Source organism: Styela clava, chromosome 8 (assembly GCF_964204865.1).
Source record: "Styela clava chromosome 8, kaStyClav1.hap1.2, whole genome shotgun sequence".
Taxonomy (NCBI): domain Eukaryota; kingdom Metazoa; phylum Chordata; class Ascidiacea; order Stolidobranchia; family Styelidae; genus Styela; species Styela clava.
In genome coordinates this window covers 1595152-1619664 of record NC_135257.1, presented here as the reverse complement: position 1 = coordinate 1619664, position 24513 = coordinate 1595152, and the positions used below count along the sequence as shown (strand labels likewise).

The following is a 24513-nucleotide window of genomic DNA, read 5'->3' as shown; positions in this document are numbered from 1 at the left end:
ATCGATATAGCCTACACCATGATTTTAAAATATACTAATTATGGAAATGTATAGCAGCAATAGTTATGGCATCCAAGAAATCATGAAGGTAATACATTAATTAATACAAGAAAAATATTTAATACCGAACGGTTTTTGTTAAAAACCTTTTAGAACGAAATGGCACAACGAACGGCCAGCCAACCAATCGGAAATAAACCTATAAATAATGGAAGTAGCAACTAGTTCAGCGTGTTTGTGGATATATATATCACTTTGTAGACAGATAGCTGAAATAAACCAAACGGGCGATAAGCGAACCCGGACAATACCACGACTGCGAATGTCACACCCCGCGCTTGCGAAACCGCCGCATTTCGAAGCTGCCGACGCCGCGGGCAATTTACCTCACTGTGCTCGTTCATGCATAATATAATTGGAAAGCTATCAATATTACTTCTGTTGTTGTTTTTTTCTTTTTTTTTATAATGTGAGGCAGCATATAATATTCGATGATTTTTTATGACTAACAATTTAATATATGCGCAAGTTTTTTTAGTTACGTATGCGCGATAAAGTAAAAAATATCCTTTCTTCCTGAGATGACGTCATATCCAGACGTCTGATCACGTGACATAGGCGTAAGAGCCAGCAAGCGGCTGAGAAAATTTTGGCGATCATTTTGCGAGGTAGCGTCCTTGATCGCCACCATGTCGCAAGCTGTGGATTCTCTTGGGGTCGCTAGAGATGGTTCAGAAAACGAAAACTCTTCCAGATTGGTTGCTGTCGGTGAAGCGGATACTGTAAAAGATGCAGGGGGTGACTCTTTGTCTAAGGGGAAATTGCAGAAAACCGCCCCAGCCGGCGAAGAACTCGGCGACATCGTTGCCGAGATCACAGAAGGCCAGGGCAATTCTGAGTTGACCCAGCAAATTGAACAACATGGCGTCGCTGCCCAAACTACCCCACTATTGCAGGAATCTGCCCAAGAGGAGCAAGATGCAAGTGAAGAAGCAGAAGCCACTACAACTGTTCAATTCATAGCTGTTTCAGCAGAAGAACATCAACGTATGGTGAATTCTGGGGAGTTACCTGTGTCTGTTCAAGGCGCAGATGTTCACATGCAAATTCCTGGTGCTGAAGCACAACAAGTTCGGTTGATTGCAGTTGACAGCAATGGGGTCCCTGTCACAGAAACAGCAATTCTTCAAGCTGCTGCTGAACAAGCAGGAATTGTATTTATTACGAAGGATGACAAGAACCAGGATGTACAGATCACAATAGATGAAGCGATGAAATTATCTGAAGGTGGAAGTGGTGCTCGACATATAATTACTGCCACGACTGCAGCAGCTTTACTTGAGCAGCAAAATAAACCTGCGAAAGGCGAAAATACACAAAATTTCAAGGATGAAGGAATAAATGAATCCGATGATGAAAATGATGGTCAGTCATCTAAACCAGCTCTACAAATCCGTGTGTACAGTCAACGGGATTCGCAACCGAATGATGAAATGGGCTTTGTGTCATCTGGTACTTCAAATGTCACTTCTGGTGTGGTTACAGTGAATGTGCAAGATGGTTATACAACTAATGCAGCTTTGATTACTGTCCAAACTGGCGAAATTGCTGATGATTCTGTTTATGAATTTCAAGAGCCACCAACTGGGAAAGATGTTGAGGATTCTACAGAAAAGATGGCAATCATTGATTCATCGATGTTCAAAAAAGCTGGGCCTCGTCGCACAGCGGATAAGACCAGAGATCGTCGCAAGATTTTCCAATGCAAGGAATGCGCTTTTTATAGTCATCGACACAGTAATTTAATACGTCATACTAAAATTCATACAGATGAGAGACCTTATCAATGCCACCTGTGCGAGCGTGCTTTTCGTACAAATACATTGCTCAGGAATCATATCAATACTCATACTGGTGTGAAACCATATAAATGTGCTGAACCAGATTGTGTAATGGCCTTCGTTACTAGCGGCGAATTGACGAGACATATTCGGTATCGTCATACACATGAAAAACCTTTCAAGTGTACATTGTGTGATTATGCTAGTGTGGAAATTAGTAAATTGCGTCGTCACTTTCGATCACATACTGGAGAACGCCCATACTCTTGTGATGAATGTGGAAAAGCTTTTGCTGATAGTTTTCATCTGAAGCGTCACAGGATGTCTCACACTGGTGAAAAGCCCTATGAATGTCCAGAGTGCAATCAACGTTTTACCCAACGTGGTAGTGTTAAGATGCATATCATGCAGCAGCACCTAAAAACCGCCCCTAAATTTGCTTGTGAAATTTGCCACACCCTTCTGGGCCGCAAGAGTGATTTAAATGTGCATATGCGTAAACAACATGCCTACCAAGCAACACCCATTCAATGTAGATATTGTGGTGAGTTGTTCCACGATCGTTGGAGTCTCACGAAGCATCAGAAAACTCATAGAAGTTATGGTGGTGCTCGTCAAAACCAAAATGGCAACACACAGACTAGAAAAAGACAGTGGACCGATGATAATGCTGAAGGTGAAACTCAAGCTAAAATTCCATTGGCTGGTGAGAAACCAAGGACTAGAAGTAGACAAACTGTCACTGTATTTGTTGAAAATGATGAAGAGGATTCTGGAGAAGAAGAAGAGCAAGGAGAAATATTATTGCTAACAGAACAAGATCAAGGAGAAGAATCTTCTTCAATGGTTATGATGTCAGGACAGGACCAAACCACACACAGAGAGATGCTGGATATCGATTCAGAGCCAGTGCTGATGATGCAGACAGAGCCAAATGAAACCATTGGGGACATGTCACCGATGGTAATTAGTGGCGAAACTGATCCATCTGATGACCAAGTCACTGCTTTAGTTATGTCTGGAGATCTCCATCAACAAGGAGCGGTGGTGGTTACAAGTGTGTCAGAGGGGGCTGATAATCATGTGACTGCAGTACTCAGCGAATCAGGAGAAATTGTTCATCTTGTTGATAGCACAATGGTGCAAAGCTTACAGGAAGCCCATCAGCAGCAAATAGAAGAGCAGGGTGATGATGAAGAAAATAAACTTCAAATTGCAGATGGGGAAGGAGATGCAGCCAACATAGCTGTAAGTCAGACTCAAGATTGATTGTCAAACACTGAAAGAGCTATGACTGAGAGACATCTATTCAGTTTCGCTGCTGCTGCCCAGATTCTTTTGACTGTTTTATATGACTTTTGCGATTGTCCCTGATTACTAGGCACAAGTCTCATATGAGCTGTGTAACTACTTCATTGTTGCTCTGTTTTAGGACCTATAAAGCTGATATCTTATTTGTAAGCTGTGAAGCTCTACTCTACCCCTTCCCCATTTTCATATTGAAGAGTTATAGGTAATACTAATAACATAACATTTTAAAACTGGACTTTTATTCTACAAATTACTCTTAATGCATTAGTCATGTTGTTTCTCTATACATCAGAAACTGATGTAGAAGTACCAGCATATTTAGCAAATTTTTAGTTCATGTTGAATTGAATTTATGGTAGTTGATTTATGTAAATGCAAATGTTCAAATTTACAGTCAAATATTGGTATAGATTGTGTGCTCAACTGATGATATTCCTTAACATGATTGATTGCTTACTTGGCATGTTACTATATGATATCAGATATTTTGTCATTATTAAATCTAAAAGCTAGTGTAAAGTAACTGTTCTTTTCAGTGTATGAATAAACTGTTGTAAGAGTCTGTTGTTTTATATGGTAAAGGATTTTTTCATTTTCAGATTGCTGCTTATACCTAAACAATGAAATATTCCCAGTTAGTGAATTTATCATTGTAAATTGTGTTTGGGCCATGTTGAACTGTTTTTTCAAACAGATCAAGGTTTTTACTGTAAAGCTTTTATATTTTAGCAAGCGCTCTTGTGTTTTCCTCTTTGTATCATTCATTAACTAACTGGTTGCTTCTGGTTAAAGTAGTACTGGTTTAGTATGGTAGTTCTTTTTAAAGTAAATAATTCATGAAAAATGGTAATTTTACCAAACTTTCACCTCATTTGTTGCTTCTTTATTGATATGTGTAATCATCATTAGGTTTGAATGAATAAACTTTGGAGTTATATCTTTGAATGTTAATTATTGACAGAAAATGCTAAAGATAATAGTGTTAGAACAGCTATGTGACTGCGTTGATTATTATCTTCTATGAGAAACATCAGATGTTTCACACAACTGGATCATTGGTGATATAGATCTGACTGAATGGAGCATTGAGAATTATAATCCAATCGTTTTATGCTTTCCGCACTCTCTAATTGGAGATGTAAGGTTTCCCATTTTGAATGAACCTTGTGGTTTTAATGTCAAAATGAAAACAAAGTTTCCCTCAATCCAAATTCTTAGAATGGTAAAGGTTATATAATAAATAGAAAAAATGTCCGATGCAACCAAATTTGTAAATACACCCCACATTTGGAGTAGAAGTATTATAAAATTTCATTTTAGATAGCTTAGGTCTGTAAAAATAGAGATTCTTAGTTTGACCCCGTGACCAATTGAGTGATTGGGCTGTTAGTACAAATAAATCATTGGTAACAAAGCAGCCATTCAGTGCTAGTGGAATATTCTCACACATCCTAAAAGATGGGTAAATTCGAGGAAATGATATTCTATTGTGGAATATCATTGTTGATGACAGCAACTTTTGGCCTGATGTTGCCTTTTCTAATTCTTCAAATATCAACTGCTACAGGCTTCACTGGTGATCACACAATAGGTAAGGAATTTGAGGGTGAATTCTATTAGTATTGTTGGAATATAGGTTTTACTTACAAAAACAACTATAATTCTAAACACTTCAAGTTAACTGAGATTGTTCTTCAAACTCCTTTCTCAGACATATCTGTATATATGCAAGTACAAGTTTGGCACTTCTGTATTTCTAGATTCCAGAAATTTTTCAAAGAAGTGAGAGTCAATAGTTGTCTGTAAATTGCCCATTCGCCATATCTATTTCCCTATTCCTTGCAAGCAAGCTATTCATGATTTTGTTATTATGAGAATTTTCTTCGTATTATCTTGAGGTGTATCATGGGTCTATCTGTCATGTGTTTTCATCTTCTGCATGGTTTTACAATGGATACCAAGAGGCAGGTTGAATCCTAAAGGAAAAGCTGTTTTTATCACAGGGTGTGATACAGGATTTGGTTTTCTGTTGGCGAAACAACTTGATGCATTGGGAATGTATGTGTTTGCAGGTATCATCTGAAGCTTATTAATATTTTCAAGATAAATCAAATTTTTAGGGGTTTTTTGCTAAATTTGTGAGCTTGCAATCGGACGATTTGTTCAATTTTTGGGGCTCCCGAAGTATGCGAACCAAGATGGCGGACATCGGAATGTAATATGTGTACTAGGTTAGGGTTAGGCCATAATTTTAGGTATAAATACTACGGGAGGCTCTTGGCTAGTCTTCGAACTGATAATAGGACTAAAATAAGGAAAATTGGAAAAAAATTATGGCCTAACCTGTTACCCATGTTACGTTCCGATGTCCGCCATCTTGGTTCGCATACTTCGGGAGCGCCCAATTTTTCTAGGAGAATATAATATATTTCAAATAAGAATGTGTCTTTAACAGACATCGAATAGATAGTTTCAAATTGACCTCTTCATAAGCAGCCAAAAAGGAGAAACATTGCATACATGCGCGAACAAACATATGGCAAAGTATGGCATTTCATTGATTTCCATTTGGGTTACTATCTTGATCATCTTACAATTAAGGTTGTTACTTGAAAGACAAGGGTGGAGATGGAGTAAAGCATTTGGAAAAAACAGGTTCAGATCGATTAAAAGTTGTGCAACTCGATGTGTCTGATGAGGAGAGTGTGAAAAAGGCTGTTAAATTTATTGAGGACAATCTTCCTTCTGGACAAAAAGGTGTTATAAGAATATTCAATAAAATTTATTATAATATGTTATAATATTTAGATTTGTACTATTTGCAATTAAAATGATACAATATTTACTATATAGCATTAATGTCCTTATTCAGGTCTTTGGGGAGTTGTGAATAATGCTGGAACATCAGCATTTGGTGATATCGAGTGGTCATCAATTGAGCTATATAAAAGGGTTGCTGAAGTCAATCTATGGGGAGTTATCAGGGTCACAAAGGCTTGTTTACCAATGATAAGAAGGTGAGATCATTTATTATGAGGGCAGTACGGTAATTCTCAATACATCTGAGGTTCAAATTCTGTGCCCACTGCCTTACTCAGGGTGTAATAAATTGGGTAGGCGATGCCGAGCTAGAGAGATTTGAGTCCTTGCATATCATCAGATCTCAATGGCTGCTTGTTCCTAGCGAATATCCTGGAAAAATGTCAGGTAAAAAATACTGTGACAGAGTCATCTTCAATTTCTACTGTGACTGCTCCATTAGAAAGCAGAATATATGCCAACTTGAGTTATAGATATATAATTTCCTATAAATGATTAATGAAAACTTTATTATGAGCAATAAAGTTGTTGAATTCCTGGTTTTCATTGGGGTAGTAAGTTGCAAATTATTTGAAACTGAGTTCTTTGATTGTCAGTGACACTGCAGAACTCTGCTTCTTTTTTTTACCTATTATCTGCATTTTGAAGTGCGAGGAGTTGTTTTTGCTTTGGGGTCAAATGAACTGCTATCGTCTATTATTATGCTTGTAATCTAACATAAATTATTTTTAGTATGTGATGAGATTTTATTAACAATGTATTTATCATTCAGGGCTAAAGGAAGAGTTGTGAATATGGCAAGTGGTCTGTCACGTATCACTGCTGCATCAAGATCTGTATACTGTGTGTCCAAATATGGAGTTCAGTGTTTTTCAGATTGCCTGCGATATGAAATGAGACAATGGGGAGTAAAGGTGATTTGATAATATTTACAAAATCTCATCCATCTTTTCATTGCCAAGATTTTATTCTGTTCACTCCAAGAATTATTTATATTAAGTGCTGAATCCGTAGTCCATGTTATTCTACTTTATTTTGACGAAAATTTTCTTTCCACAACATTAATTTAATTACCGGTAACAAAAGGAATGTGGCATCCTGTGGCTACTTTTCATAGTCTTGTTAATAGTATTCATTTTTGAAAGCCTCGTTCTTGGAGGTTTTATTATTTTTGGAGACTTCATATATATTAGCAACATTAGATAATGTACTAATTCCAAATTACTGGCCAGGTATCAATCATAGAACCAGGAAACTACATTGCTGGCACGAATATCTTCACTAAACAATCTGTTGCTGCTTTGGGTAATAGAATGTGGGGTGAAATGTCTGAAACAACTAAGGCAGATTATGGAAGAGAATATTTTGATAGAAAGGTAATAACAAATTTTTATGACGTCCTATAAGGCTAATCATATGATCATTTTATGGATGCTACCGATTTAACCTGTCTATATGCATTTCATTATTAAGACAATTTGATTTTCAGCCTAATTTTTATTTTTGTCCATGTTCATCAACTAAACGTTACCACAACAGCTACCAGGTTTGGCATAGTCACACAATCTTTCATAAGCCATCAATTTATTTTAAGGTAAATGAAATGGTAGGATACTGCAATGCTGGTGTGAAAGACCTCACTCCTGTTACTGATGCCTATGAAGATGCATTATTATCAAAACACCCTTTCATTCGCTACAATCCCATGACTCCATATTGGAGAATCCGGCTGTTCATAATGTCAATACTTCCCACGCCCATTGGTGATTAGTAAGTATCATGCTTATGTTCTCAAATTAGAATTTTCACCAATGTTCTTAAAAACTGCTTTGTCTGAAACTATTGAACTGTGGAATAAAACCATGGTTATAGATTGGGATCTGTTCACTGTTGTTGAAAAATATTATGCCCATCATGTAAACAATACATTGTTTAATTACACACTTCTTAGTTTGCTATTGCAATCACAGCAGTTCCCGAAGTTCCTATAAAAAATGAAGTAAAATCTAGTTTGATTCATTTTGATCAGTAATTTTATAAATTGGCATTAGTATTTAAAGTTGAGTTTGATTTAATAAAAAATTTTTACATTCAAGTCATTTATTTATTGGTATAAAAGTATGCCTTATTTATATAATATTGATTTATCAATTGCAGCATGTATATCTACAAAGATTCACAAACCATCAATTCATCCAAATTCAACTGATTTGGAGACATGGAGCTTTATTTTGGCCTGGTAATTTAATTAGAATATCGATGTGAATCAAACTTTGCACTCATTGTACCATATGGGTACTCCTGAAGTATGCGCACCAAGATGTCGCACAACCATCTTGGTGCGCATACTTCAGGAGGTCCACCATATGTTTATATATATATAATATCAGCAATAAAATCGTTCATGTGTTCACTGATTTTATTTCCAAATTTTATCTTTGCTCGGCATGATTTCAGTTTCTTTCATATGGAACAAAGTTTTTATCCAGACCTTTTTATCATGCATTGTTTGTTGTAAATACAAATTAAACCAGTGTGGTGTTTACTATATAGCATTCTTTAATAAATATAACCATCTACATTGTCAAAGTTGTTATATGATTATCAAAGTTCAATATTTTATCTAATCATTTGTGCTATGCATTCATTGTACGGATATATAATTCGGGCCAATAAAATGGTAATTAATAGTTTTGTGTATGATTCAATTATTTTGGGGTATTTAACTGGCATATCAGGTGTCATCCACATCCTACGTTTGAAAAAAGCCATAAATAAATATCTGTATCAAAGACGCGACTACAACAAAACGCTTCTGCCAGAATACTAAACTGTATACCCACATCTTTTAGTTGCCATATGGTGGTTCATGTAACCGCTGGTCAGTTACGGCTTCCTCCACAAGTGCATGCATCAGAATCAGAAACATTTATTTTATAATTGGCCAACTAATCTCATACATTGATAACCAGACGGAGAGGATGCAGTCAACCAGTCCTATCAACTTTCCTTTCCCCCGAAATAAATATTAAAATCTTATCTCTTGAAGGATTGCTTACCTTTAAATAAACAGCAACCCGATTAGTCCTGAATGTGGCATAAAATAATGACGCAAATTTCTTATAACTGATTTTATTTCTTCTCCATGTTCCCGTAAAACAACACAAGAGAAACCTTATTCATAAATAATAATCGACATAACTATTTATAACTCACAGTGAAAATAAAAAATGAACCTTAGATGACACATCTTAAAAATCATTGAATATTGTGCATAGGGCCAAATTGTTCATGAAGCCGCAAGAAATTTTTTATTAATTCATGACAAAACAAACCCAATGTTTATTTACCTTGATCACCAACAAGCTCTGATGGAAATGAGGTTTCAAAGGTTATCGAAACATGCAAAGGTTATCGAAACATTGGAGTGAACAATGCACGGTAATATGTGTGAATAACATCCAGTAATTACCGGTATGTATTTTATATCAATCTTGATTCTGACATATATGAGGTTTTTCAAAGTAGACCAAATAACAGTATTTAATGTTTTATGAAGATTTGCACAACGCAAGGTCATGTTCACTCTTTCAGACATAAAAGAAATTGGTCTCTGAGCAAAGTCACGCCACTGAAGTTATTTCCGTCAAAGTAAATTTTTTGGACATTCTACACAATATTAATTCATGGTCCAACAATAAGTATTGCAAAGGCAAATAGATGCCAATAATGAAGAAATGTAAGGAATGAAAGAAAGATGACAAAATAATACATTGAAGATATCGTTTGCATCCCACAGAAAATAAAAGTAAAGTACGACCAATTATGCAAAAAGCGCCATATCAAACACAATATCTATCTATTTTTTGGTAATGACTTTGAAAATCGTTTTAATAATGCTATTATAAACTTCTCAATCAGTTTTGCCAAAAACTGTCAAGAAGCATGAAAACTTGTATTTGTTACAGTTACAGTAGAATTCAACACCACAAAAATCATCATGGATTCACGATATCAAAGATGATAAGCACTATAAGAGGACTGATATAGGAAAGTATTTTTAAAATTGACTGTCGAATTATTTCGATATAAACAAAAGCACTTCATCACGGATTGAACAGACGGTATTAAACAATGTTGTAAGAGCATTGCAATTTCAACAAAAAAGCATCAACCTGCCCAGAGCACACGTTACAATTCTCATATTGAATCATAACCGGTTGACAAACCCTACAGCTACAGTTACCATTCAGGTAGACAACAGCCTACAAATAACTGAGTATCAGAAACCAAGTCCATGCCTGATTCTATTCAAAAAAAGTGGGTACTCTCATAATGTGTGAACCAAGACGGCGGAAACCGGAATGTAGTATGTGTACCAGGTAAGGCCATAATTTTATTCCAATTTTCCTTATTTTAGTTCTATTACGAGTTTGGGGACTAACCAAGTGACTCTCGTAGTATTTGCACCTGAAATTATGGCCTAACGTGGTGCACATACTACGTTCCGGTGTCCGCCATCTTGGTTCACATACTTCGGGAGGACCGAAAAGTGTCACAAAATGAGCCCTTGTGTGTATTCCAGTCTATTTTTATAATAATATTTGCTCAATGTATGGTCCACGCACTCAGAAGTAAAGTAGACTGAAGTTACAGTCTGTTGTAAATGTTAATCGTTGAGAATACTACTTCCAAATCCTTGGATTTCCAATGTATCCCTTTCTATCTCAATGAAAAATGGTCAATAAACTGACATCATTCATGCATTGCATAAGAATTATTTTCATAACAATCATACCCAATCATGCTGCCTCCTTGATTGTCATGATCGCATTATAAATTTTCACAGCAGGACCAAGCTTTATTTTGAGAATTCGCAGCATATCGGATTGTGTTAACATTAGCATAGCTTCACCATCTATTTCTTCACGCATAAAAATTTGTTCGTATATTTGTTGGCTTGTAAGATTCCTGATGAATCTCGCAACATCTTCGATTGTCCACTTTGAAACAACTTGAGCTGTATTACCTCGGCTTCCTGTAAGAATTTATTTAGTTAAGTCTTAATCATTGAAGACTGTAGTGTCTGGCAACATATTCGTCATTATACCTTTTTTTATTATGATGAACAGGTAGTGAGCGTTCAAACCACTTTCAGAATGATCTGTGCACAAAGTGTTTGCTATATGGGCAGGATTAACTATAGCAAATGAATACTAGTGCGACTTTTTTGACTGAATCCCTCCAGCTAATGCTCAGAGTCAATAAGACAAAAAAATCTTGACCATTGATATTTAGAGAATTTTGCGTATTAAAATTTGTGGTTCAACTAGATTTTCATTTTTTCCCGCTACGCTTCTACAAGTCTTTCACTCTCAACAAGGCTCAGTACAAGCAGCTACATATATCTAACGATTAGCTATTATTTTTGGAAGAACCAGAAGCTTATTACACCATGGGTGAACTGGTGTGCATAGGATTAGAACCCGATATGTATAATCTGCAATGCAAACGCAGATAACATTCAACACATTAACCGCCAGATTCATAAATCAGAAAGTGCTCAAGATAGTTATATGAGTAATATATTTAAAGGCTCACTTTCATGTTGGAAAGAGTCCTCGGAATTCTCTTTCAACTTTTTTTTACTGGGTGATGTAAGATGATTCTGATCGCTATTGCTGAGACGTTTACGAGTCAGGACTAAAAAAAGAGGAGAGTCAATATAAATGGCCACAGTACCAGTGGTATAGTAATTATCACAGATTATAAAGGTATAAAGTTGTTTTATAATAAACCGCAACAAATTTCTTAATCATCTATTAGCCTTATTTTTTAACCATTGTTTTTACACATTTCTTTGAATTTATTTATTCTAAATAAAAATTTATTCAATGATATTTTAAAAATGTACAATGATTACAATTAGCTAATTTTACCTTTTCCAGTCTTATGCGTAATCACTTGTTCTTCTATATAATCTGGATCTCCATCATTGCTAAAATGAGGAATTCACATTGGATTAACAGGGATATTAACAAGCATTAATGGCAGAGAACAAATTGTCACAGAGGAGTTTCTACCCCAATGGTGTCATATGTTGGAGCATAGTGAAAATCATCAGGAATGAGATAGTCACCATTACGATAAATATAGAGCATTGGTGCATCGACTTTGCGGGTATCTGAATACCAGATCTAAACTTATGGACTGTAGCTGAAGGGAAGAAAGGGTCATACAATCAAATATGATTCTTGTGAAATTTAAAAAAATACAGTGTTGTGCATTAATACCAAGAACAAAAACATAAACATTATCACATTGGAATTATAAATAAAAACCTGAAGCAAGTGTCATTTTTCACAGTTTTGAACGATTCACAGTTACCGGTACTTAACAATCAACAATCATCCACTTAATCACAGAATTTCAACATACTTTATAAAATTATTCTCATCTGTTATCATATGAGCACTTCTTCGAGGCTTGTGTACAGCGAGACGATCCTAAGAGAAGTAAATCATTGATAAAAAGAGAGATCACAATTCTTGAGCAAACTAAATTGACTTGTCATCGGGGTCGCATTAATTTCATTCAAAAGCAGAAAAATTTAAATAATGGGTGGCGATGTCTAAAAATTTTGACATTCAAAGCTTAAACTATTAAAAAAAAGAAGGTTTTCAAAAATTCGGACAATCAAAGCTACTGGGTTTTTTATGTAAAATTAGCTATTTTTGCCATAAAATCATGATTTTACTCCAAACAATTTAACTCTAGAGCAGTAGTTCTTAACGTTTTTCCCGATATGCCTCTAAGGATGGGTCTAATCTTTTGTGCCACATATTTTTCGACAAGACATAAATGCCATTTTGGGGGTTAAACCACTGCTCTATAAATTAGATAAATCGAAATAAAACAATTGAAATTGAAAAAATTGAATTGTGAATAACTGTTTTGATTTTTACATAAATAAGAAAAGCTTATTAACAATAAGTAGTATGACAAAAGAAAAGTTCAACTAGTTATAACTTACTTTTAAGACTTCTTTTGTTAGATTTTGTGGTGAATACGGACATCCAAACTCACTGTAATGTGTCATGTACTTAGCACCTTTAATATGTCCAAGGCCTGCACATCCTGGGATTGGACAACCACTAGTTTGCCTGTAATATAATAATTCATAAGATAAAGCAAAACGGAATTTATTTTCAATTTTTTGAAATCTGCAAGACTAAAAATCTATAACGAGGTGCACTGATCAGAATAGAAATCAGAATGAGAATAGATAACTATATACACATTTGAGAAAATGGCTCAACTGGCTAGCAATTTCGTAATGGTCTGGCGAGAAACATATCAAGCACAAAATTTGAAGCTGCGAACTCATCCATAGTATTCACACTGGTGCAATGGACAGCTTATTTCTAAACTTTAGCATGATGCACCAATAATTAGACTTGCATCGTCATGGCTTATTTAACATGGCTATTTAATGGGCGCTCCAGAAGTGTGTGTACCAATATGGAGGTAACTAATTTTGTTCGCCTAATTTACATCATGTTGTGTAGAGGACGGAAGCCTATGGGCAGGGGGTGTATCCACTTGGCTAACACAAACAGTCCCCAAACTCGTTATAGAATTAAAATAAGGAAAATCGGAATAAAATTACGGCATAACCTTAATCTGGTACACATACTATGGGAGTACCGTTTAATGTGTTGTTGTAATTTTAATCACTGTACAATGCACACTCCAAATATACAGTAATTAACTTCCTTTTTGCAATATATATTTGATGACTCACCATGCAGAGTCTTCCATGTCACTGAGAGATACAGGAGGTTCTATAGGATGTCCAGATTTTGCACACCAGCCAATTGGATGCAAATCTGAACTTTCTAGGTCGGTGTAGAAATCATACATGTCACTCCAACCATCAAAATGAATCTGAAAATGACATGAATATAGAAAATTCTTAGCATTGTCAGGTCAACTCGTAAACTACAAAGCCATCATAATAAATCAATATGCATACAATATGCTGTTTAAAAAATTGCACAACTGCTTGTAATCACATTTTAAAAAGTCATTCTTAAACAATCGCAACTTAACTAGAATAGAAAAAAAGTTGTACTAATGTATATTCCTTGTGTTATGCACTTACTTTAACCCTGATATTATCAATTTCCGCAATTGTAGCAACTCTTATCAAACGTTGATTCCTTTGATCAACAGCTTCGAGTTTCATTCCTTGTTTAAACTTATTCGCAACTCCAGTGGAAAACAATTTTTCATCAACAGCTGTAGTTTGTGTTTGTGTGAGGAAGATGGACCAATCAAATTTTTGTGTTGTGTCGTAATCTGAAATATCAGTTAACAAGATTTGATAAGAACTTTCCTATAGATAATGTCACTTTCCAGAATAAAATCACGTAGAAGAGATTTGGTGGCTGAACTTTTTCTTAATATGGCTTCGGTCACATGGATTTACAAATGATGGAACACTAGTATTTTATGTAACTGCTAGTCTAGTCATTTTCAAGCATTCATGGTCCGTGGCCCCCTGTTCTTATATAAAAATATAAATTTTTTTTGCGAGTTTTTATCAGTTAATTTCTGCGGCATGTTTTGTAATAAATAAGACAAACAAAAGTAAAGAATAAATGCATTAGAGTCGAAAAATAAAATAAATCAGTCCCGGATTGGTGAAACAGTTCACTATATATTTCAACCGTATTATCGGATTGCCTGTCCCTCGAATAAATATTAAATAAAAAATAAAGTTAACCATCATTATGAGAACATTAAACGTGGATTGTCAGTGTCACAAATGTAAAGAGGGAGAAATCAAACAATAGGTTTTATATGGGAAGATCTTTGACCTTCAGCACCAACATTGGTGGTGGTTTTCAACCGAATGATGTGATGTCAATAAATTTCACTGGTAAAGTAATCATAAATCAGCAAGCATTAACTAATGTTACAGTCAGTTTACCAACCAACCTTCAGGTAATAAAAGAACTTTATTATTCTTCTCGCACCATCCAGTAGAATGTATAAGTTGTGATGAAATTGGACACCAAAAATCAAATTTATTGCTCCACCCATCAAAATGAATAAGAACTTGTTCATTGATAACATCTTGCACAGTAGCAACACATATCAGATCAGGATTGTGCTTATCTACAGCTTCTAATTTCTGGCCAATTTTGAAAGTGATATCTTTGGACTTCTGGAAATAAGTAAAACATTTGTCAACAAAGTTAAAAAGTAAGGTAGTGTAATGAATAATTTAAATTAATACGAGGTAAAAGTAATTTATAGGTTGACAAAAAAACAGAACCCACGTCAATTGGAACATATTCTAGAGAGAATATACAATTTTTGTGCAAATTGTTCTAGATCATTTAAACTTCTTATACAAATAGAAATACGAGCGTTAAATAAACTTTCTTCATTTTCGTAAAATTAATTCAAAATTCATGTTTTTTTTTTTGGTCACCCTATATAATTCACGATATAAGAAATTAGCTTCAACATTACATAATAATTTAAATTGAAAATTATGAAAGAGTGGTTGTTGTGTAATTGCTCAGTTATAAATTGAGGCAGAACATTGGTGGATATCAGTGCAAAAATTTTGTTCAATTTGGCATATAGATTTTACCATATATTTTTTAAAATTATGTTAAAAACAAAATAAGATAAAGCATTAAATGGCCGAATTTGTGAACCAGTCATCAGTATATTATTCATACTAAAATTTGAGGGGATTTCCTGTGGCCATTTCCACATTGTCATGGCAAGATGATTTGATTAATCACCCATTTAGAAAGCACCAATCCAAAAATACAATTGATGGAAATGGTGTCTGGTAGAAGATCTGTTTTGTTTTTTATATAATATTCTACAATTAATATTGACATAAACAAATAGCCTTTCTAAAAAAGTCACAACTCGGAAGCACAAGCATTAACCCCTCAGAATTTCAATCATAATATATGGGCTACTACAGTGGATGTATTATTCATACAGGGTGCCCCTAAATATCAGAACCCAGGTCAATGGGCAAATATTTTAGAGAGAATGACCAGAATCATACAGCTAGCCAATCTGCTCACCGTCCGCTGTGTGGAATACTATTATCATGCTGACGATTCTACATGGTTTGCGGTTTGTTCATGTTATTTTATAGAAAGAATTATAAAACTTTTGCAGTTGAAAGTTGGTTTATGTAACTTCTGGAATGATTACTTTACTAGCTATTGCTATTCCAGGTCTGAATTATTAATCTACTGGTTGGCCTCAGTTTATCACAAGTTCAAGCCATCTTGACAGATTTTCTTTTCCCAAGCATAAAAATTATAAACTTTATCTCATCTTAATGTTGAATGAAATTGAAAACAATTATTCACTCACCGTTTCATTATCTGATATTTTTACAAAACATTCTTTGGGAGCTGGATATATTTGATGAGATTTTGCATATTCATTCCATACGAAGTTTTCAATTTTACATTCTAATAAGGGAAAATAAACAGATTAAATTTAAAAATATGATAACAAATCTTAATATATAATATAAGTACTAACTAAACCAGTGGTTCTCAAACTTTTATGATCCGATGGCCCCCCTCGAATGACCCTAAACATTTGAGGCCCCTTTCTCTTTATTTCTATTATAAACAAATTTATTTGGATATAAAAACAAAAACGTTTTCCTACCTTTTGGTGGTTGAAGTATTCTATTCGTCTCTTCACAAAACCCACAGGGAAATATAAAAGGTGAATCACAGTTTCTCCAAAAATCATAAGATTCGGAATATCCACAAAAACTCAGCCTGATGCGACATCCTCTGAGCTTGAATAAAATGACAAGAAAATATTTATTGGAAATATATTTTAAAATGAGATCTTTACGGTATCCGAGTTCAGAACTGCTGAACTGATAAAACAAGATGCTGTAAATGATCTATTCGAGAAATTCCATTATTCCACGACCAATTTCCAATATTTTAGGATAGGAAAGGTTTTTTCATAAGAAACAATTTTTCATAATTATCACAGAGAGAGGAAAGGAGAGAAGACAGCTTGATCATATGGTGGTACATGTCCTCTCGTCCAGTTACCAATCCAGGTCGGGTATGAAAAAAGGATTAGATTTTCATGCTTTCAATTTTTTTTTGGATGCAAGAACTAATTGGACTTGACGATGCAGGAAGCCGTAATCAACCAGAGGTTTCGCAAACAACCGTACGAGAACAACTCTATTATCCCCCACAGAATCTAAACCAGCGAACCTGCATTTGGCATGATTTGCCAATGACCACCAATCAAAATTACCGGTAATCCCTATTTTTCAACTAACCTCTGCAACAAACAGTGGACAAATGAGCGACTCGTGCTCAGGATCAACTCCTTCCATTGCCATCCCTACTTGAAAAGGATTTCGAGTCAAATATGGATTTTTTCCAGAAAAATCCTCAAACGCATCTAGTGGAGCAGGAACCGCCTGCTCTTCTTCAAGATAAGTTGACCAGATGAATTTCTTTCGATTGGTTCCTGGGTGATGACAATCATTTTTCTACATTTCAATGAATCCGTACAGAATGGCATGGTGGACTGGTGGTTGAGGTGTTAGATATAACTGTGCAGGTTAAACTCTTGGATTCAAATCCCATGCCCACCATCTCACCCAGGGTGAAAAAAATTGGGTAGGCAATCACAAACGGGAAAATTTCGATACTTCTAAAATAAAGTAGTTCTCCACATATCAGTAGCTGCTCTTGCAGAGCCTTGCTCTGAGCAAAAGGTGTATAAATAAATACACAGTATAAAAAATAAATGACATGATAGAACTACTTGGTCTCATGATAATTAAAAACATCATGGGTAAGCCAAAACAAAATTTTAGATTCCCATTTCATAAAACAACTACACAGAGAGTGCTAAATATAACTTTCGACCATAAAATTTGGACCGCTCCTGCTTATTATAAAGCATCGTTTTTTAGTTTTAGATGATTTTGATACAATTTAAATACACAGCTTTACAGTTTTGTGGTACTGGTACCGATGTGCGACATTTGTGTCCATATTTGCGAGCCATTCATTGCTCTCGTATTTAATTTAATATTGCATTTGAAGTTTCGTTTATTTAATAAAATAAATTTTCTGTAATGTCCGGACCCCAGTAATTTTGAAGTTTTGTATACGGACCTTTGGTGAAAATAGTTGAGTAGCCCTGTACTATGGCATGGTTGCTGCATATGATAATACATATGACTGGCAGAGGAAGAGGCAGAGTTTGTTTTATTATATCATAACAAGAAAACAATCTCGCCAGAAATGTTCAATAATATTTACTTTGCTTCATCACCCACCTTTAGGAAACTCCGGGCGTTCGAGGGACAGCTGAAGGCTCACAAGACATGTTTAGAATTCATGTAATTAAAGGCAACTAAATCATGGAATTAGATTGTACAAAATTCCATATGAATAACTCACCTCTTGTTCCCTCGTAGTTTCCATTTAAAACAGCTTTTCGTTTCGGAATATCTTTATCATTCTGATTATATTCCTCTTGGTTTTCATTTGAAGCAGATGACCACCTTATTTTGATTTTTAAATCATTTTTCCTTCCTGGTGAATCGTCTTGTACTACAGTTAATATATCGTCAGTATGTAGACTTCTCTGATCTCGTTTATTATGAAGATTTTTGGCTCGTCGTTTATTTTTCAAGTCTGCAGTAGAATATCATTTATTATGCTTACACAATCGCCAACCAAAAGTCTATGATTAGGCCTTATGGGGCGAGAAAAAAAAACCCACATTTCAAATTCTCACTACTACAATGCTGTTGGAGTTATTCACCTAGTTTGAGTAGGATAAAATAGCATATTTATAGTTCTTTCATGGTTCTATGTATAATATGTATATTGTATATTTAATACTAAAGCCATAAACATCTGATAAAGTCATAGACAACACTATCTTCTTTAAATAGGATTTTTCCATTTATTCCTATGGGGAGGAAAAGTCGATAATACAACTTATTCATATGGCGAACCTCATCTCTCGTCTGCTTACCCATCCATGTCGAGTATGGGAATAGAGAGTCAGATATTTGTTTCAGATGCGTGGACTTGATGGTGGAGGAAGTCATGGACTCGGTTAACATCGGTTACATAAACCACTCATAGATGGCTAAGAGTTCAGCAATTCTCCAGTATATAATTAAACCTCACAGAATCTGCTTAGGGTATTCAGAGGTAAAACGGCAAGCTTATTCCTACTGCTAAGCATGATGCACCAAGAGATCTTTAGTTGAGAAAAACTAACAACTCACATTTTTTTGACACAAACATTTGATTTTCTCTTCTTCTTTTGGTTGCATTTCTGCCAACACATTGTCTACTGCAAAACCTTTTACCAGGTCGAGTAGTGTTGCCACATATTAAACATTTTCCTGTTTCTGCAGAGTCAGATCGCACGGAGACAATTTTCAAGTCACTATGTTCTGGTGAATAATCTTCATCTTTATAGGTGCTACCTAAAAAAATGAGGGAATCTTTCAATATAAAGGCTGAGGCTAAAGGTGTATGAAGAAAATTCTCATCTATTCTGAGATATTCAACTGCCCGTTTATATGAATTTGAACATTGATTCAAGATTTTAAAAATTCTGTCAAATCTCAACTTCCGGACCCCATGATAAGAATATTTTAACAAACATCAATAAGTTTCATATGGAATTGGGTCCTGAATCTGGGAATTCTAAGTTTTTACTTTGAAGAATATGAAAAGTATGAGAGAATTACCAACACAATGCATATACAATTACTGGAAGACAGACATAGAATCCACTGCCCTATTTGTTACATTCCAATAATAAATATTGAAAATTACAATGTACTCTAATTTAATAATCTGTAAAAAATCCTGAATACTATTTCCCTAGTTTGATTTGTGTATACGCCATTGAGGTCATTTTAATCACTTGATCCATTACAGTTCCATATAATTAATTAAGCAGGATTTAGTTATAAATAAGCATATGTAATGGTCATGGTAATTGGATTTAGATAGGTCCTTTCCCATTTATAAATTCTAAATCCCTAAAACTGATTTCATATAATATATAATAGGAGATATACTTGATAGGAGGAAATTTGAAACACAATAGTAGAAAAAATAGGAAAAGAGAGCTCCTTACAAATCACGACAATTATCCAAGGAGTTGGATATCATTGTTCCTTAATAGCAGTGTAGCATTCAAGAATGCTTGACATCAGGGTATAATATAGCATTATACTTAATTTCTATTAAGTGACCCATATTAAATAGTGATTTTCAAAATTATAGTATAATTGGCACTCAATAGAGGTAATTATATAAGCTAAATATTAAGCCATTGACAACAAAATTATCACTATTAGCCTTAGAGCACAGGTGCTCAAATAATATATATAACAAAGACCTTTAGATCATGTGGCAATGAGAGTTAAAACCATGGAAAAATCCCTGTTCATATCATGATATCACACATTTAAATGTTTCAGAAATACATACATAGAAACGAAGCAAAAAGTTCAACTTAGTCATACAAAACTACCCAGGAAGTAATGACTTTGCTTTCGATAAAACATTTCAAATTTAGGCTTTTGCACCCAGTTTATTGCTTGTCAAGAATATCATCCAAATCATATTTCTAATAAAACATACTTGACTGTTAGGTTTACTCTATTTACAAAGCATTTTTGTGCTTGTGCCACAGATGAAATGTGAGTTTGATACAAGAACAAGCCAAGGTGTTTACAGCATATTTTCTGATTGCTATCTATTTTTGTAAATTCTAACTAAAACGACTTGTGGGGCAGAATTTCAGAATGACAGCCTCTTTGTTTATGGACATAGCTGGTGTTCTCAGATTCTGTATCCAAAATTCGTTTCCTTCTAAATTTCTTATTTAGCAAATTCAAGTTACCTGGAGAAGGTGTAGGAGTTATTAGGCAATCGTCGTCTGTCTTCTGTAAATTTATATTAGTGTTGGCATCATCATATAACATTGAAGCAATATCTTCATGTAAAACTGGATCAAAATCTGTTAAATTATCTTCCAAAGATGATTCACTTCTCACCGCAACATCTGCATTCTCATCCTTGGGTTGAATGTTAGATTCATTCTAAAATATAGAAGGATTTGACACAATCACTCACTCAAAAAAAGGCCAATAACAAGCATGTGTATAAACACAAAAAGTTATAAAATCAATTTGCTACAAGTGTCCCATGAGAATGTAAATGATAAATACAAACAGAGCTCAAACATGAATGTACACTAGAATAAGGTAGAACTATGGACAACAACGAATGACAATGCTGACATGGTACAAAATTTTCAGTCATAATGTTTGTATTCGGATGAACATTTTTTTTCTAATTTATCAAAAGTATAATTAAATATAGGACCTAAATAGTTTTTGAGTCTTCTTACTTTTGATTCTTATGATGACACTGGTATAATTTCATCCTTCATGAAAATTAGGCCAATACTAATTAAGAAACTAGCATATTTCTTTTCTAGAGCTCACAACATTTCTATCATAACACAGTTTTAATTCAAAAAATTTATTTTGGAAGAATATCCTATACATGGGTGTAATAGCCTAATCATTAGAACTGGGATCCTATTCATTCATTACCAATGCCAAGGCAGTTAGTTATACAATCATCAACAGGCATATAGAAATTGACAGACTCAAAATCTACTCTTATTTATCTAGAAAAGTTGAGATGTTTACAGAGAACCTTTGTGTGGCTAGTAAATTTAACATCTATTTACAATATTTGCTTTGACTTAAATAGTGATATTGGGATTAATATTCTAAATTTTTTTTGCTCTCTTTCCAAAATATATATGTATATATACAACTAGAAATACATATTTAATACATTCAACAATGTTTTTTCTTAATTGTTACTATATTAAAAGTAAGATTATGAATATATTACTCAAACGTCAATGCTAGAATGATATATAACATATCTTTTTATTTTCTATTTTCAATGAAGAATTAAGTTCAAGATGTCACTGCTGAAATCAACAAATGTCTGTCCCAGATGAATCTATATTTTCTGAGAAGGAGGAGCCCAATATTATCAAACACATCCACCAAGATCTGAATGTGGATGCGAACTAATGCAGATTATTCAGTGGTGTGATGTCGAGTCTGTTCCAAATAGTCAATACAATAATTCAATAATATCTAATTATACCTGAGTATCTTCATCTTTATCTTCACTATTTTTATTTTTCAGATTGAGATCAGTTTCAGAAGAAATAGCTGATTTGGAATCCTTTTCTGTATTTTGTTCAACAATGTTATCAGACGATGAATCGTTTTGTTCAACAAATATGTTAGGATCGTCATTATCGTTGATAACTTCATCAGTTTTTTCTGATTCTTCAACAATACTTAATTGATTTTCTGTGTCTGAGTCCGGAGCAGTAGTTTGATCAGAAGGGATAACTCCATTTTCTACTGCTTCAGCCTCACCCATTAGGTTAGAAACTTCATCCATTTGTACTGATTCTGTGATAACTTCAATATCTCCAAGCTCATTCACACGAAACTAGGAGAAAAGTTGAATAATGCATTAACATGAGTACCAATTATTCCAAAATTGTAGTACAAATTCTGTCAACGTACAAAAAAATGGCTTCACTTTTGCGTAAAGGCCTTTTGTGTGACAGGTTGATTGGTATATACTGCTTGTGGATAAATAAGATTCACTAGATATACAGATTTACTTCGATTCATTAGCAAAAATATTTTTGCTCTCATTTATTGCTGCACAGAATAACTTGACCTTAAATGACACCAGCCAAACTTATAACAGAAGATATGCCGCGGGGATATGCCTTATTCATAATAACAGACACAAAGACATGTTTAAAGTTCAAATATAATAATGACGATTATATGGTGAAAGACAACCACAATGAATTGTGGTAAGGTAATAACATTATTAAATAACAGATACTACACAATCATAAGTCTCGAGAGCTATTCGTTCATTGCCCACACTTAAAAGTAGTATAAAATCCAATCCTAATTATCAAACACGTATGCAATAGTAGTATAATACTCTTAATGGCAAATACTTATTTTGCTGATTCATGTGATAATATCACATGACATTGTTGATATTCTAACAATAACTAAAATTATAACGATGACTCATACTCATGAAATAACAAAGAAAAACTTCTCATTCTGTAAATGTAACAATTACTACATTAAACCTTATTAAAAAGCATGAAGATAATTCAATACCTTCAAATCACTTCCAGGCAATTTACCAACACCATTTTCCCATTCCAGAGCATCATTGAGATTTTCAGTAGAATCATTTTCTTTACTGTTCTCTGCGTCATCTTTGGCTTGATCTTGCTCTTCCATATCTGAGATTCCAGGATCAACTTCTTCCTCCTGCTACAGTACAGATAGATTTATGACTTGTCACTAATAACAATAAGAATCAAAATGCTTCACTGGGTGATGCATGATGAGTTGTTACTAGCAATTCAAAGAGAGGAGGCAGAAAATTTTCCAAACACGATGACTGTTATAATTCTTATATTTTCTTTTATTAATTATATGTTGCTCAATCAATAAAATATATCAGCAAATGGTAATATTTAATTAGGTTTTCAATATTGTATTTTTTGCAAAAATGAACTCTGCCTGCTCACCAACCGAAAAAATGCGATAGGTCTACCTATTTGTTTCATCAGCAAACAATTTCAAAGAAACAAAGTAAATTAAAAATAAACAGAAAGATTTTAGATAAAAATATATTGCTACGATAACATATTATAGGTCCCCAATTGATTATAATACAAATCTGAAGATGTGCACAGCTTAAGAAGACAATAATCGCTGCAAAGTTTTCTGGTATGAATTCAGATTCTTTACACAAATTGCTTACTGCATTGTTACTTGCATTACTGTATTAATATACAAAATTTGATGAAGCATTATATAGGCCTACCTAGATTAAACAGTATTTTCACAGTTTTAATAACCATCTGTTCAGCATACCTTGCTTTTATCGGCCCATATTGTTGAAAGCGAATGTGGTTGATGATTTGGCGAGAAAAAACTTTCCAAATTTGGTGGATTGAACTTCATATCCATGATGGTTGAGGTATTGAAACAAAAATATCACCAAGACGCCAGTATTTATATCTGCATATAGTTAGATATAGGAAGCATAAGCAAAAACTGAAAATTGTATTCAAGTACAAAAAGACTGCCACTTAATAAGTAATTTGTTACCCTTAAATACATATTGGAAAACAAGCCATTAATATTGGTCGATTGGGTTAGAATTATTTTTATTGGAAGATTGGGGGAAGGTGCAAGGGGCCAAAATATTAGCACCTCCTGTATACTAAACAATGTCAGAATGCTGGTGGATTGGCACCCTTGTACTCATCAGTGTTCGCTGGACAGAATACAGGAATAGGATAAAGT

At 34.2% G+C, this 24513-nt stretch overlaps 3 protein-coding genes across 4 annotated transcripts; 2 read left to right on the top strand and 1 right to left on the bottom strand.

Annotated features, from left to right (window-relative positions):
- Positions 1–538: 538 nt before the first annotated feature.
- On the top strand, positions 539–4089 carry LOC120346199 (uncharacterized). The gene has a single exon (XM_039415878.2). It carries the CDS (start codon positions 690–692, stop codon positions 3108–3110), a length of 2421 nt encoding a protein of 806 aa, XP_039271812.2. The 5' UTR covers positions 539–689; the 3' UTR covers positions 3111–4089.
- A 145-nt stretch (positions 4090–4234) lies between these two features.
- LOC120346222 (D-beta-hydroxybutyrate dehydrogenase, mitochondrial-like) lies at positions 4235–8656 on the top strand. The gene is made up of 8 exons (XM_039415923.2): positions 4235–4743; positions 5051–5224; positions 5754–5909; positions 6025–6169; positions 6745–6886; positions 7205–7348; positions 7567–7742; positions 8130–8656. Exons 1-8 carry the CDS (start codon positions 4611–4613, stop codon positions 8179–8181), a joined length of 1122 nt encoding a protein of 373 aa, XP_039271857.2. The 5' UTR covers positions 4235–4610; the 3' UTR covers positions 8182–8656.
- A 432-nt stretch (positions 8657–9088) lies between these two features.
- LOC120346193 (lethal(3)malignant brain tumor-like protein 4) lies at positions 9089–24301 on the bottom strand. 2 transcript variants are annotated; one of them, XM_078115076.1, is made up of 17 exons: positions 24079–24301; positions 23311–23466; positions 22250–22606; positions 20958–21156; positions 19321–19524; positions 18479–18715; positions 17341–17534; positions 16698–16833; positions 16392–16492; positions 14976–15204; positions 14137–14333; positions 13777–13919; positions 13006–13135; positions 12411–12478; positions 11912–11970; positions 11574–11675; positions 9089–11010 (listed from the first exon to the last, which is right to left on the bottom strand). In XM_078115076.1, exons 1-17 carry the CDS (start codon positions 24172–24174, stop codon positions 10775–10777), a joined length of 2844 nt encoding a protein of 947 aa, XP_077971202.1. In that variant the 5' UTR covers positions 24175–24301; the 3' UTR covers positions 9089–10774. The 2 variants fall into 2 exon arrangements, with proteins under 2 accessions (XP_077971202.1, XP_077971201.1); XM_078115075.1 differs by having other exon boundaries at positions 23311–23469; positions 24079–24299.
- Positions 24302–24513: the final 212 nt, after the last annotated feature.